This window comes from Cibotium barometz, chromosome 37 (assembly GCF_041138505.1).
Source record: "Cibotium barometz isolate CiBa-2024 chromosome 37, ASM4113850v1, whole genome shotgun sequence".
NCBI lineage: Eukaryota > Viridiplantae > Streptophyta > Polypodiopsida > Cyatheales > Cibotiaceae > Cibotium > Cibotium barometz.
In genome coordinates, this window is record NC_141082.1 from 46,822,937 (window position 1) to 46,837,483 (window position 14,547).

General features: G+C 40.8%; 1 protein-coding gene across 3 annotated transcripts; it reads right to left on the minus strand.

Annotated features, from left to right (window-relative positions):
* Window positions 1-1,032: 1,032 nt before the first annotated feature.
* Window positions 1,033-4,305, minus strand: LOC147617329 (uncharacterized). 3 transcript variants are annotated; one of them, XM_086776974.1, is made up of 4 exons: window positions 3,979-4,305; window positions 3,179-3,550; window positions 2,915-3,044; window positions 1,033-2,532 (listed from the first exon to the last, which is right to left on the minus strand). In XM_086776974.1, the coding sequence occupies exons 2-4, from the start codon at window positions 3,309-3,311 to the stop codon at window positions 1,242-1,244; spliced, it is 1,554 nt and encodes a 517-aa protein (XP_086633100.1). In that variant the 5' UTR covers window positions 3,312-3,550; window positions 3,979-4,305; the 3' UTR covers window positions 1,033-1,241. The 3 variants fall into 3 exon arrangements, with proteins under 3 accessions (XP_086633100.1, XP_086633098.1, XP_086633099.1); XM_086776972.1 differs by having other exon boundaries at window positions 3,179-3,614; XM_086776973.1 differs by lacking the exon at window positions 3,979-4,305 and having other exon boundaries at window positions 3,179-3,846.
* Between the last annotated feature and the right edge of the window lie 10,242 nt (window positions 4,306-14,547).

Below are 14,547 nucleotides of genomic sequence, written 5' to 3' on the forward strand. Positions count from 1 at the left end.
TGTAAGCCCTTGAGGATGGCGAGGTGCCACGGCACCAGAGCCAATCCAACCCAACACACAGAGCCTGCGATAGCCAAACAGACCCAGCCCAACCCCAATCCACAACAACAGTGAGTTCCCAAGCCCAAAATCCCCCACACAGGTGCCCTTTTATTTCCCCAGCCAACATCGCATCGCACCCACGACCGTACCTAAGCCGTACGCACCCTCACGAGGCTAACATATAGAAATTAAGATTAGAATTAATCTACAAAAAGAAGCGTTCTCATCAAATCGGGATTCTCATCAAAACAAGCATTAATTATCAACTAAACAAATCGAATCAGCAACAACTAATCCGAGACCACCACAGATGAAGACATTCTGAGCAACATGCAAGAACAAAGCAGCAGCCCGCATCTCATCTCAGTAGCAAAGGAGGTGCACAGGAGATTCCCACAACAGTGCCGCTCGGCCCCATGCAACGCAGGAGCAAGGCGAACGAAAGGAGCAGAGGACACCCACGACCGAGCCCGCCCCATGCAACGGAAGAATGAGGCAGACGAAAGGACCAACAGAAGACGCCCACGACCGTGTTCCCTTGAAATTGCCACCCAGTCCCATGCATGCACACTGTCCCAAAAATCTCACATGTTGAATCCTACCTAGCACCTTAAGTTTTCAGCCTTAACCTTGGAGGCCCTTCGTACTGAAAAGGCATATTCCTTAAAAATTAATCAAAAAAAATGTTCTAAGGGGCATTTGTTCCTTTTAATTTTAATTTCATCTTTTAAAAAAAAGGGAGGTTTAAAACGTGAGACGTGAGATGATTTTTTTAAAAGCAACATACGTTGCCCTTGATAGCGTATTGGTGGGCTCAATGTCCATTGAGCATGAGCTCTATCCACTCTTTTGGAGAAGCCACCTTAAAACTCGACTATAAAAGTTGCATGCTTTCAGGAGATGCAAATTTGATTCCTTACGCTTCACATGCAAACTTGTCGAAGGCAAACATTAATATATTGGTAGGTAAGATTTCACCTTTGATCACACAAGACAAGCGTTTGGGATAAACAAACATATATTGACACTACGGTCGATTGATGGCATGTCCTCTAGAAATTTGAGACGTGTAGACAGTATCTTTAAATTCATCTTTTAAAAACAAATCCAAAATTCCGCACATGCAAGCTAGCCAGCCTTCGCTGTCAGCTGATGAAGACTCCATAGCCTTGCCAAAATTTTAATGTTTAAGATGGTGATCAAGAATGGAATAGTGTTTGCTGATACAGGAGAAAATCCCCGCTCTCAATGGGGCCAGAGCAAGGGTCTTCTGGCCAAGAGCTTGTTGGGTACTTGTTGATGATGATGGAAGAGATGGCAGCACCAGGGGCGGAGGAGGAAGCCTCTGTGTGTAAGATAGGGTTGTTGGAGTCCACAAGGTCTATGAGAAGACCAGAGGGAAAGAGAGAGTTGGCTATATATCCCACATAACCATCGCTGCTGCTAGTGGTGGTGGTGGTGATGGTGGTGCTGTGGATATCCTCTGATGGGCGTTCTTCGCCAGAAGTCTCTTCAGCTTCAAGGTGGTGGTTGTGGTGGTGGTGGCCTCCCTCCCCTTCATCATCGTGTGCTGAAGGTGGTGAAAAGGGTGGCGTTAATTCAACCATGTCTTCACCATTGTCGAGAATTAACTCGTCCGGCTCGACCTTGACGCTCGTATTTACTGCAGCATACAGCAGCATCTTACCGTCATCTGGCAAACTATCGCCGGGAACGAGACCTCTTGCAGGCCTGCTTCTCTTGCTGTTATTATTATTAAAATCAATTTGATTCCCTTGATGCAATGCGACTTTATTGGAATCCAAAGTGGCGGCGTCGAAGGAATTTTCGCCGGTCGAAGTCAAGGAGGCCCGTTTCCCACCGCCCCCAAATAGCTGCTCATGCTCGGCGCGAATCCCCCAATCGTAGCAGCTGCGCAGATTCGAGCTCGTGCCGATTGGCGGAGGCGCCGGGCTCGAGATCGGTTGCCTCTGCTGGAAATTAAGAAAGCTCGTCGCCGCTTGCAGAAGATTGTAATCAGCGCTTGACATCTCCTCACCAATCATCTCATCGCTACGCTGCGCCGCCATTGGCTCCCAAAAGCGATTAAGAAGCCCATAATTACATTGCAACAAAGGATTAAAAGTACTGTTATTGGTCATAATCCCTCTGCTTAACATAGAATCAGCCGCTAATTCGGATTTGTAACCAGCTCTAATTGAGAAGCTTTCTTCTAGCTGGCTGCTGGTAGAAGGGCTTTTGCCGTGATTGTTGTACTCTTCGGCCAGGCGAGCCTCCGCTTCCATGCGAGCGTTTTGCCACTGCGCCATGTGGCTGAGGTTGGAGGCCAGCTGCGGCTTGGCGTTGGGAAAAGCAAGAAGGTCCGCCTTGGGCTTGTGAGTAACTGGATCGATCCCCATTTGGAGTAGCTTCTTCTTCATATGAGTGTTCCAGTAGTTCTTGATCTCATTGTCGGTCCTCCCAGGTAAATGTGCAGCAATGGCGGACCACCTACACCATTGAAATGATCAGATACTGCAATGCGCCCTACATCAATCTCACCATCCCATATCAATTGCGACCAATATTACTAATCCATTTCAAACGATTCAGGAGCCTAATAGAAGGTTTCGCCTAACACTATTGATTAGCTTAATCACTCCCTGAATTACTTAGTAACCATACAAGTTGCTGCAGTATACATACACTAAGACATGCAACATATGGTAAAGCCGGATCAACTCACACGTAAAACTCTTAAAAGCCCATGGGGCAAAAAAACGCAAAGCATCAACGGGTAGAGCCTATGCATTACAGAAACAAAGCAAGCTAAAGAATGCCGCCGCATCTCCATCAAGGATAAATATAAGCATGTGGCATTTACAAAACTTGCCTATTTCCCAAGATTGCATGCAGTTGGATGATCATTTGCTCCTCTTCCGGAGAAAACCTTCCCCTCTTGATGTCTGGTCTAAGGTAGTTTGTCCATCTTAACCGACAACTCTTCCCGCATCGTAAGAGACCTGCATTTCTAGGGTGACAATAATTAACTACTCGCTTAATCATTTACATTAGTCGAAAACTCATTCCATCATTTTTACAGAGTTTTGAGAGAAGAATCAAAACAACCAACATGATAATTCTTAATTCTGATTACCCGCTTGTTTAGGAAGCGCTCGCCAGCTGCCATGGCCATGTTGTTGGATGTAGGCAACAAGCTTTTGATCCTCATCTGGTGTCCATGGACCTTTTTTGAGGCCAAGTTTCTCGCAACAAGGCGCCCTGCCCATCGTCTCTTCTCTCGGCTTATAATCCTAATCTATCAACTAAGGCACTGGGAAAAAGAGAGAAGCAGAGGCTGCAAGAGAGTTGTCAGATCGCTTTGGCAAGAGAAATCGAAGAGACCAGTGAGTGCGAGTGATGCCAAGGCAGCTCAACAGTTGAAGAGCTTGGATTGGAGGGGAGTGGATGACAATGGGGGAGAGGAGAGCTCGCTTCTAATTGTAATGCTGGCTGCCAGGCTCCAGCCCTGCATGAGAGAGAAGAAATAAACTAGGTTGCACGTGCATAGCAGGGAAACAGGGTAGCAGATGCTGCAGAAGAGTGAGACAAAATAACCTTAGGCTAGTTAAGCGTGAGACAAAGCACCTCCAGTGTGCTTGTGGCCACATATATACATACTATTTAACGTGATGCCTCAACAAGGCTTGAACTTTGCACCATGAAACGCAGGATTTTCTTTTAAAAAAAAACAAAGAATAAAGGTTTAAAGTATTCTATTCCTCCACAAGTTTCGCACGATGAAGTGGGGAAAAGAAAGACACTAGAAATTATATATTCTAGTTTATTGCACTGCTTTTGTGAAGCAAAACATGGAGTGGATCAGGCCACTTTTGGCAGCTGTCAGCAGCAAGCCAAAATTAAAGAGACGAGACATGAAGCGCGAGGTGAACTCACCAGTTTTGCTTTCGCTTTTGCTTTTTGGGCAAAGGTTGCCAATTCATCTCACGAGAATTTGCTAGGTGTGTCTTGTTTGCTGTTGCATCAGGGAGAGTGGCCAGCTTGGGGGCTTTGTAGTGTTGCGATTGAAACATGAGTGAGGCTGCACATGGAGTAGACAAAAATTAAAATGCTGAAAGCGGTGACACTTGGGAGAGAAAGCGCTTGGGCTTAAAAATAATAAACGAAAAAGAGAAGTCTTTATTAGTATCTAATTCCTGAAGAAATTGACTTCTTGTGTATCTGCATTTGGGTGAAACGTGAGACAAAGCTTGGGTTAAATAGGGTTCTGTGGGATTAACAAGAATACAATACGTCTTGGTGGGCTAAACAAGCATACTATATTGGCCTAATTAATGTGATTCAACCTCTTGGGGGAACTAATTATATCAATAAAACCTCTTGTGGGGGGGGAGATTAAGCTGGTAAAGCTTCTTGTGGGGGGCTACTTAAGCTGATGAAACGTCTTGTGGTGGGCTACCTAAGGTGGTAACGTTAATTGTGAGTTTCGGGAAATAATTTAAATGGAAAAGGAGGAGAGAGTAGCTTTTGATGCGAGTGGGACTGGGGCCTTTTTTTCCCTTGCATTTTTTTGGCTTTTAATTATCGTGGCAACAATGAGGGGGTGGGGCTGTGCCGTTGTTGTGAGAGGCAAGGAAAGGCGAAAACGTGGGTAAAAGGCGGTGTGGGGCGGCTAAAAATGAATGATCTCATGTGCAGTCGCGGACGGCAAGGTGTGGAAAAAAATAATAATTATGTTTGAAAAAAGAAAAGCTAGAAGACGCCACGAATCTAGCTGGTTCAAAATCTACCGCCGGTGTCAAAATAAAAACTCATGAATAATTATTATGCACCACACTACGACCTTAGAGATGAGCATTGATTTGTGTCGGCTTATGCATATATGCGTCTAGCAATCCCTTGAACCTTAAGAACCCTAGCACTCATTGAGCTTATCATCATCTCTAGTCCCTCTTTAATAATTATTCCTTTCCTAGCTTTTCCTTCAATCAATCTCTAGGTCCTCATTGCACAAGCAATCAATTTGCTAAAACAATTGATTGTTGTAGCTTATGATACCAAGGGCTACTTTTGCTTACATTGGTTTGGATTGTGTACATCTCAAGCCTACACAAACATGGGAATCTGGATCTCATAAAACGAATACATTACTTAAGCCTAAATCAGTCCCACTCCATGCTAAGGATGGGTTCACACAAGTTTAGCACCCAACCAATGGGCTTGGGGTGCAGGACATTGTACATCACACGCGTGGAGGACATTCACAAACAAGGAGGACAACTTTTGGGTATATTATAGTGGGACCAAATCTATCATAAATGTAGACAATAGCATGTCGAAAATATAAGCCAAAACCCAAGAGATTCATCAAGTTTGTTGAACGTGACATGAGAAAAAACATGCAGTGTGATGACATGACAAGGTTCAGCTATGAGTCTACTTCAACCCTAGCATGTTAGACGATGTGTTTATGTGGATCCAACTACAACTTAGTCTAATAAAGTTTTTTAAAGCAGGGGAGTTAGGTTTACATAGTTTGATATTTAGACATACATAGTTTGGCATGCAATTTAATGATGACATCACATGGGTGCACATGGTTGACATGCATAAGATAATGTAGCAAGTCATGCACTTCATCTCCCTGTCACTTTAGTGCATATGAATATGCATGAGGGCCATCAGTTTGGAGCATTCTATTATTACCAGCAGTTAGTAGGCTCTCTTTACATAGTGTGGTGGACACCTTTATCTAAGTGGTCACTCTACATGGCCAGATGTTGTGGTAGACATAACATAACATGACAAGATCATAGTGCACAATATGGAAGACATCCCTATCACATGAGAACATGTGTACATGAATGGCTTAAACATTTATATGACATCAAAAAGTGGCCTAGACACTAGGATCACTTGCATGGAACAAAGAGGTACATTATCTCTAAAGAGCATTCATGGTCAAATGGTAGATTTGAGGACATGGAGACCAAAGAGGTAGATCATCTCTAAAGAGCATTCCTGGTCAAATGGTAGATTTGATGACATGGACCAAAGAGGTGCATCATCTCTAAAGACCATTCACGTTCAAGTGGTGGATTTGAGGACATGGTGATGTAAGCCCTCTATAAGTATTTCGGAGGGTACATCATCTCTAAAGACCATTCATGGTCAAAATGGTAGATTTTTGGACTCGGGGATGTATGCCCTCTCTATAAGTATTTGATGTGGTCACATGCCATATCTAGGATGGTTGGAGAATTGTTACAAGTCTCCACATTAGCCAGATTTAGCTAGGACTCGGGGATGTATGCCCTCTCTATAAGTATTTGATGTGGTCACATGCCATATCTAGGATGGTTGGAGAATTGTTACAAGTCTCCACATTAGCCAGATTTAGCTAGGACATATTTACTATGTTCACATTAGTCTAACTCACTATATAAGGAGTAGTCACGTTAATAACAATTACACTTGCTTCTTGGAGTATGCCAAGTTGGATAAGGCGGATGCTTGGAAAAATATGTGTTCTTTTTCTTTCTCACCAAAACCCTAAAATTGTTTGAAGCTTCTAAATTCTAGGGTTTCAAGTTTGAGTTGTTTTATTTCACTTAGCAAGTTGTTTTAGTGTAGACGTTTGCACTTTTGAAGTTAACACAATGGTAAACCATCTAACACGCTTCCAGAGGGAATATGTTTGATTCTACATTCTAACATTTTGCCATTGGGAAGCTCAATGACTTTTCCAAAGTATGGGTTTTATGTCGGCAAGAAATGGTGAGATGGGTTGTGAATGGGGCAGGTGGATATGTGGGACAAATACAAAAACATTACCTCATTCTTAACTCATGTGAGGAATGTAAAAATGCCACCTTGATCATAGCTAGACCATGGCAACTTGTTTATCCAACAATGTAACACTTAACCCAACTCATTGTCGCCCATCACTGCTCAATTCAACATCAAGCATGAGAAAGAAAAGTCAACATGGCTAGCTTTTTTATGCATAATCAATGTGTGAATCTTTTAAAGTGCCTATTTTTTAAAATTCCATGAACGTAACAGCCATTTGATTGTGTTTTTTAAGTTGTGTGAGTGTTGATGTGTTAAATATATACAATTCATGAATTCCTTTTTGGTTTCCGATGGATGATTTGGCGATCACAAAAACATGATGAATCATCTCAATGCTTAAGCTTAAGCTATCATTCAATCACCACTTAGAGGCTCTTCTCATGCTACAGAACATTGGCCATCACGTCAACAAACTGGTAGTTATGTGGTTCACCTAGGCAATTCTTTACATTGTGAATTGCATTTGATCAGGGGGTGATAACTTTGGAGGTGATCATGAGACATTCATGGTATTTCTAACCAGCCCTAGTCTAAGAGGTTCAAAAAGAAAGAAGGTGCAATGCATTAATTCTCACATGTGACTTTGGTGGTCCATTGTGTGAACACCCTCTTAAGCCACCAAGTAGTGATCAATCCCACCTTATCAAGGGATTTTCATTACAAGTTCACCACAGTGCCCAATTTTTTTTTTCATATTTTTAGTCTCGCCAGAATTGGCTGTCATTTTGAGTAGTCCTTATTTTAAGGAATCATTTTTATATATTTTAGTTACAAAATAGGCATGTAGTAAAGATTTGGGGAAAAAAACCCGGATAGGTTGAGGAATTGTCTTTGTTTTTTTTTTTTGGAGTAGTATGAATTACCACTATAATGAGTCATAAACAAGCTTGAAAAACGAAATTGTACTGTTCTTGTACCCATCAGAATTAAGAAAAACTGACTAAGATTTTAAGTAGCCCTTATTTCAAGGAATGATTTTTCATATATTTTATAAAATCGGCATATTGTAGAGATTTTGAAACAACAACCAAATAGATTTAAGATTTGTACTTATTTTGATTGGTTGAAAAATATATTTTTTTCGAGCACTCGTCATAAAGTCCATCAACATAAAATGAAACAAAAGAGAAATCAATGAAATAATAATTAAAAAAAACATCTGCACTTGTTCTAGTAGTTGATGGGGGGTGCAGGGTGTGAGGCGCACTGGAGGTAGCCTCGGCTGGACACCCGATAGTTACCTTGTCCTCGCTTTGTAGAGGATTTCAGGGAGTACTTTGCTCTCTTCTCCTGTAGTAGTCCCCCAAATTTTGAAAATATAAAAAAACTTTGTGGTCAAGATGTCATCCTCGCCCTCCATTTACAATGCCAGTATAATACCTCGTTTGGGGGGTGATTTACCACTGGTCCATGCTTAATTAAGGGCCCTTATTTAGCCGCATTGCGAAACTCGGCGCCACATTAACGCCCTTAATTGTGCGCACGCCGGCGCCAAGCATCGGGACTCGGCCAGCCATCATGCTTCGGATTTGAGCCCGTCTTTTTATTTGCGGGGGGGCCTCCTTTTGAGTATTTACTCTTCTGGAAGTTATCAACTTCGCACTGCGTTTGAAAACGAGGCAGGAGTCAGAGCCATGACGTTTTTATGGCTGGCAGTAGCTTGACGTTCTCCTCCGAAAAAATGGAACCCGGTCACCTGACCGCGCCCGAAAAAGAAAGTTCCTAGTTGCCCCGGTTAGTCAAACTAGCATAAAATGTCGCACATTTAGAACCGTAAAAAGCCTGAAACCTTATGAGAGTGTATACACGTGTACGTACCTCAGCATCAGGGATAGCTTTCTTGATCTTTGGTGGAATTGTTAATCAGGGTCAGATACACCATCAAGAGGATTTGAGCAAAATAAGAGAGGTGCTAAAGAAAGAAGATTGAATTCAGGGGGCCAGCACATCAAACTTTTTTTAAGAGAGTGGTCGAAGGCAAGAAAAATAGACCCTCAAAGGAGATGTTCTCCCTTCTCAAAAAGACTGACGACATCCCTATGTTGAGAAACAAAAATGGAATTTATGCAGAAACAGTGAGTTGAGAACTTGGACATTATAAAGGATCACTTCTATTTTTAACGCCAAAATAGTCTCCACAGGAAAAAGAAGATCCGCAATGCAAGCCATTTCAGATTGTAGAAAAAAATGGTATCTCACAATATTGCAGGAACTCTAGAAACAAATAGTACCCATGGTGAGCTAGAGGAAGTAATTATGGCCATGAATAATGGTAAGAGCCCTGGGCCTGGATGGCCTTCTGGTAGAATTCTTTAAAAGTTATAAGAATTTCTTGCTTAATTCTCTACTTGGGGTGTGGAATGAGTTAGTTAGGTATGGTGCCCTCCCCTTTTCTATAAATGAAGGAGTTATCAAACTCATTCACAACCCAAAGAGGAAATCTCTAATTGGAGACCAATAACAATTCTCTCCACAGCATTAAAGGGAGATATATTCTTGACACTATTATCGCCCTATGGGAGGGAGTGGAACATGCCCAATAGACCAACCATGATTTTATTTTCTTTAAATTTGACTTTGACAAAGCATGTGACAGATTACAATGGGATTTTTTCTTACAATCCCTCAAGGATATGGGATTGGGTTCCAACTTCACAAAAATGGTGCAACTGTTGTTTAGGACCAATATGGCTAGGGTTACAGTAAATGGCAATCTAACTGAATCCTTTGCATTGAGCAGATCTATTAGGGTAGGGTTGCCCACTTGCTCCCTTGGGTGAAAGAACATATAGGTGGCCCTGAAAGTAGTGTCAAGGACATTGCTTTTTTGGTACTTAAAAGTGACTACTACCAATGCAATTAAAAGAAAAGGCAATTTAAATTTTAAGTATATTATTAGCATTTTAAATTGCTTAACTGACAAACATTGGTAAGCATTAATGACCTCCCGCCTGCCATCGAAACTCCGCTCTCCCGCACTCCCAATCCCCCCTTTCTCCCTCTCTTTGTGCGTTTAGGATTCACTTTTCTCAGATATGCACTTGTGCAGGCCTCTCTATGTACGCAAGGAATCGTTTTTGTGAAGGTCTTCTCTATAACTGTCTCTTGTTGAGCATTGCTCATGGATACGAACTGTGTAGCTACATATATGACTTCCCCAAGGTATGCAGATTTTAATTACATAATTATTGGGGAGTTGTGGTGGATACTTAGAAGAAATATTAACTCTTTTTAAAATGGTTATGTATTGGCACAGGGAAATGCATACATTTCCATCACAACAACTGCACCAAGATACAACATGTGCAACTACTACAAATATGCGTATTTCTCAAGAACTTGTAGAAGAATGTTACCATGAGGCTTCTACATCTAAAAGGAAGACTTCGAGAGCATATTAGGCACTCATTGTGGGAAGAATACAAACGAAAGCAACGAGCAAGATTTAACAATACGGTGACTCAAGATAATGGTGTGGTAGATGTGCAAAAGATATGTCGGGCTATGGTGTAATCCTTTGATCAAGAGACTATGGGAATGGACTCAAGTATTCGAAAGGAGATTTTCTAGTAACTTCTTCGTCAACCTTGTTTTGCGAGTAAGTAGGAGAAAGCTTCAATTCTTAGTATTGTTCGCAACACCTTGAACCAAGTGAAGGTTCCAAGGTCGTCAGTTGAGCTTTATGAAGAAATTAGCCCTCATGATGGTGGTGAATAATGAAGGTAGTGAAGCACATGACATGAGTCTTCCACAAGCTACAAAGGTTTTAGGGGTCCATAAGAGAAATTTATATTCGGCAAAATTTTGATTATTAATTGATGAAGATGGATTAATGCCTTTACTTGCATGCTAAAAACATGGACGCAACACACTCAAGAGATCAAGGACCTTATATTTGCTTTTTGGTCAAGTGAGACAAGGGTATCCCCCAACAAGAAAGATGTTTGTCGCAAAAGATTGGCTAGATCTACATATGTGAAGCATCCAATTCATCTTTTTGATGAGCCTCAGGTGAGCAAATTGTCTATTGGCATCTAGTGAGAAGTAGTTAGTACATGCAGATTTCTATTTGTGTTTTCAACTTGAGTTGTGCTGAAGATGCTACTTTCTATTCATTTTATGGTTTTCAAGGGCTTTAAGTCATATATGGATATTGCAGGTTGAACGTTTCTTAAGATTCAAGGCAACATATCCTAGATTGAAGATCTCACAACAATGTTTTGAAAGGTTAAAGCGTTTTTTAATTCAAAATTGAAAGACCGCTAGACTTGTTGTATTGCACATGTACAAATGATTTTTTTTAAAGGATGCAGTCAATCAAACGTGCCATCACCAGTTTGGAATCCATGGGGCATCATGTGGATGTACTTGCTCGTCGATATGTCTTACAACGTAGAGAGCCACTCATGGTTGTTCCGCCTCATGCAATACATATACGAGTGTTACATCTCTTTGGCAGACTATATTGTGTCCCATGCCTAATGGGTATGCCTTTCATGCATACAAGTGTGTGTAATGGGAACATCTGATACATGTGGTGTGACACAATTGGGCCTGTGTCTTAGAGAGGATGTGTACCAGAATTTGCAGATATCTGTTAAGGTTTTGGAAGATAAAGAAATAGGACAAGATGAGAAAGGGAAGAAGAAAACACGTAAAGATATTGTTCACAAGAAAATGTTTCCTAGAGATCTTCTACAGTTATTAAAGACCGCCTACAAAAATTCATTATGCATAACTTTATATACATGTGGCAAGCCTATCAATTCAAGGAATGTGTATCATAGTTTCCTAATGATGTTGTGGTCTCTGTAGTAGACTTTATGGAGAACTACTCCTTCAAAGAATGAAGTTCAGTCAATGCATTGGTTCACAAGTCAAGTAACCATTTTTGTCATGATTACGTATTTTTGCATTGCTTCAGGTGAGATCAAGAAGACCATGCATTTCATTTCAGATGATAAGGTGCATGATACCTTAGCTATGTAACATTTCTTCCTATTACATGTTGAATGGATAAAAGATCAAGGGCTTGCATTCAAACAACATTAGGTGTGGTTTGATGGAGCAGCTTCACAGTTTAAAGCAAAGCAACCTTTCTACTTTGTTACTAGATAATGGGAGCTCACATGTATGTAAATGACATGGAATTTCTTTTTTAGGCCATGGAAAGGGGAAGCATGATGGCACTGGGGTAGTTGTAAAAGAGCTCTAACACATGAGCAATTAAAGATAGATAGTGTCATCCTTACATGTGCAACTGAAGTTGTGGCTTTCTTGAGGGTCCACCTTAGTAATGGAGCTACAACATTTTATGATAAGAAAATAAGGGAAGTAAGCATAGTTTTTTGGGAAGTAAAGGAAGATGATATTAATAGAATCCGCAAGTGGAATTGTATGACAATAAAAGGAAGATGATATTAATAGAATCCGCAAGTGGAATTGTATGACAATAAAAGGTTCACGTTCTATGTATTGTGTAAATGGATATTCTAAAACTAATAATATTGCACTGTGGGGTCAAGGAAATTGTCGTGCTTTTGTGCTCCTTGTATGGAGGGTAAATGGAGAAGATGCAAGAGTAGGTCACATGTAGAGATGTGGCAATACCACACTTTGGTCCCCATAGTCGATGATGATTCTAATGATGCTGATACGTCAGATGACAAATGACGGCTCATGTGGTATTGATAACATTCATGGTCCCACTTATGTGGGACATTAAGATTACTCAGGTGATGCCCTTTGTGTCGGAGATAACTTTGCAGTCCCTCTCAAAGAGGAGAATGAAGAAATTGTTAATTTCTACCTTGTCAAATGTATAGGAGTCAAAGGGCTGGCAACTGAGGATCAAAGGGATGCATGGGGTAACAAGATTGATAAAATTACTTATTTTGTGGAGGGGCATTGGTGTAAATCCATAGGAGATGATGTGTATAAGCTTTGGGATGATCAACCAACTATTTTCATATACATGCATTTGGTTAGAGCAATTAAGTTTCCTATGGAGCCAGTGCAAGATAGTCAAAATATGGAGCCAGTGCAAGACAGTCAAAATATGTTTCGACTTTCCCCTAAAGCACACAAGGCAATTTACAATAGTATGCCTTTTGAGTCGTAATACTCTTTCTATAAGAGAAACAAAAATTTCCAATAAAAATTATAAACAAAGATACAATATTGATGAGTATCATGATGATCATCATTGAAAAATCACTAAACCCTTCTCCTTTTCGGAGTTGGCTTATCGTCTACATGATCTTTGATTGGAGTAGGTATTTGTTTTTGATACCTGAGGACCTCTATTTTTCCAAAATCTTTAAGCAACTAGCTATGTCATTATTCCATATGATAGGATAGCCCCCAAGATATCTAGACAAAGTCTTGATTGCAAACAATGGAAAACTTGCTTTGTCTGAAAACTTATGGTGATATATAACAAATTGTGGCAGTTTGAACGATTTGTGTATTTTCCAAGGACCGAGTCCTTTCCCAATTCTCCTATGCATGAGGCTTTGCCTTGACGAATAAAATCATCTTCATAGACGACAAGCTACAAATAAGCAACACATATCATTTTAACAAGGAAACAAAACACATATATAGCAACTATCAAAACGTGTGGATGATCCATTCATATACACCTTCTGATTTTCATAAACAAATAATTCATCCGTCCAAAGCTCAATTGAGGAATCCCCTTGCTCAACATTCATCCGTCCCCTTGAGGACTTCCCTAGATCAACATTCTTTCCCATATCAGAAATGTGGAGCTTTTTCTAAATATTTTGGAATTCCTCCTCACATGGGAGCCCAGCCTGTTCATACAATGAAGCATCTTTAAACATCATTTCCAAGGCTTCCCCAGTAGTAATAAGTTTTGTATCCTTAACATTGGAGTCAAGAAGAAGGCACTTATCTACCCCCTCCATGTCTACAAAATTATCATCCTCCTTGAGATTCTGTGTAATGATTGTTGCGAGGCAGTAGTCTTCCCTAAGGTTAAAGGCTGCTTGTAGATCCGATGTCAAAACACACTGGAGATCTCCGATCGGGAAAGAGGGCAAAGCAAATGTAGGAATGTTGTTATTATCTTTGAGCACTGTTATGTCCTCTTGAGGCGGAATCAAAGTCTCCTCACAAAGATGTTCAACATCAAGAGATTGAGCTAAATTCCTCTCCTTAGTAAAGTCAAAAATCTTTGCTCCTTGATGAGAAAGTCTTCTTCTTCCTCCACACCTTTGGATACATTCACTTCGACATCTTGTGTGCCTTCGTGGTCATCATCTTCAAAGATCACATTTATATAACAGATTAGACCATGATCATACCTCACAAAGCGGCATGTGTGGCTATGAACATGGCACTTCTTCTCAATCCTCTTCATGCTCTCTAGAACTCTTGAAGGCTTCTATTAATATTTTGCATGAAACTATTTCTAGAAGATAGCTTCATGTCATTGACATGCACGAAATGGTAAATTCCAACGATAATTCTGTCCCTCGAATTTAATCGTGAGAATTCTGCCTCATGCTCTGAAATCTGCCGATGGCCCTAAGGATGTCCCTAAGAGAAAAATCACAGTTAAACATTTTTTATATTTCTTGGAAGCAACCGTGCAGCTCCATGTAGAAAATTGTATAGCATCAC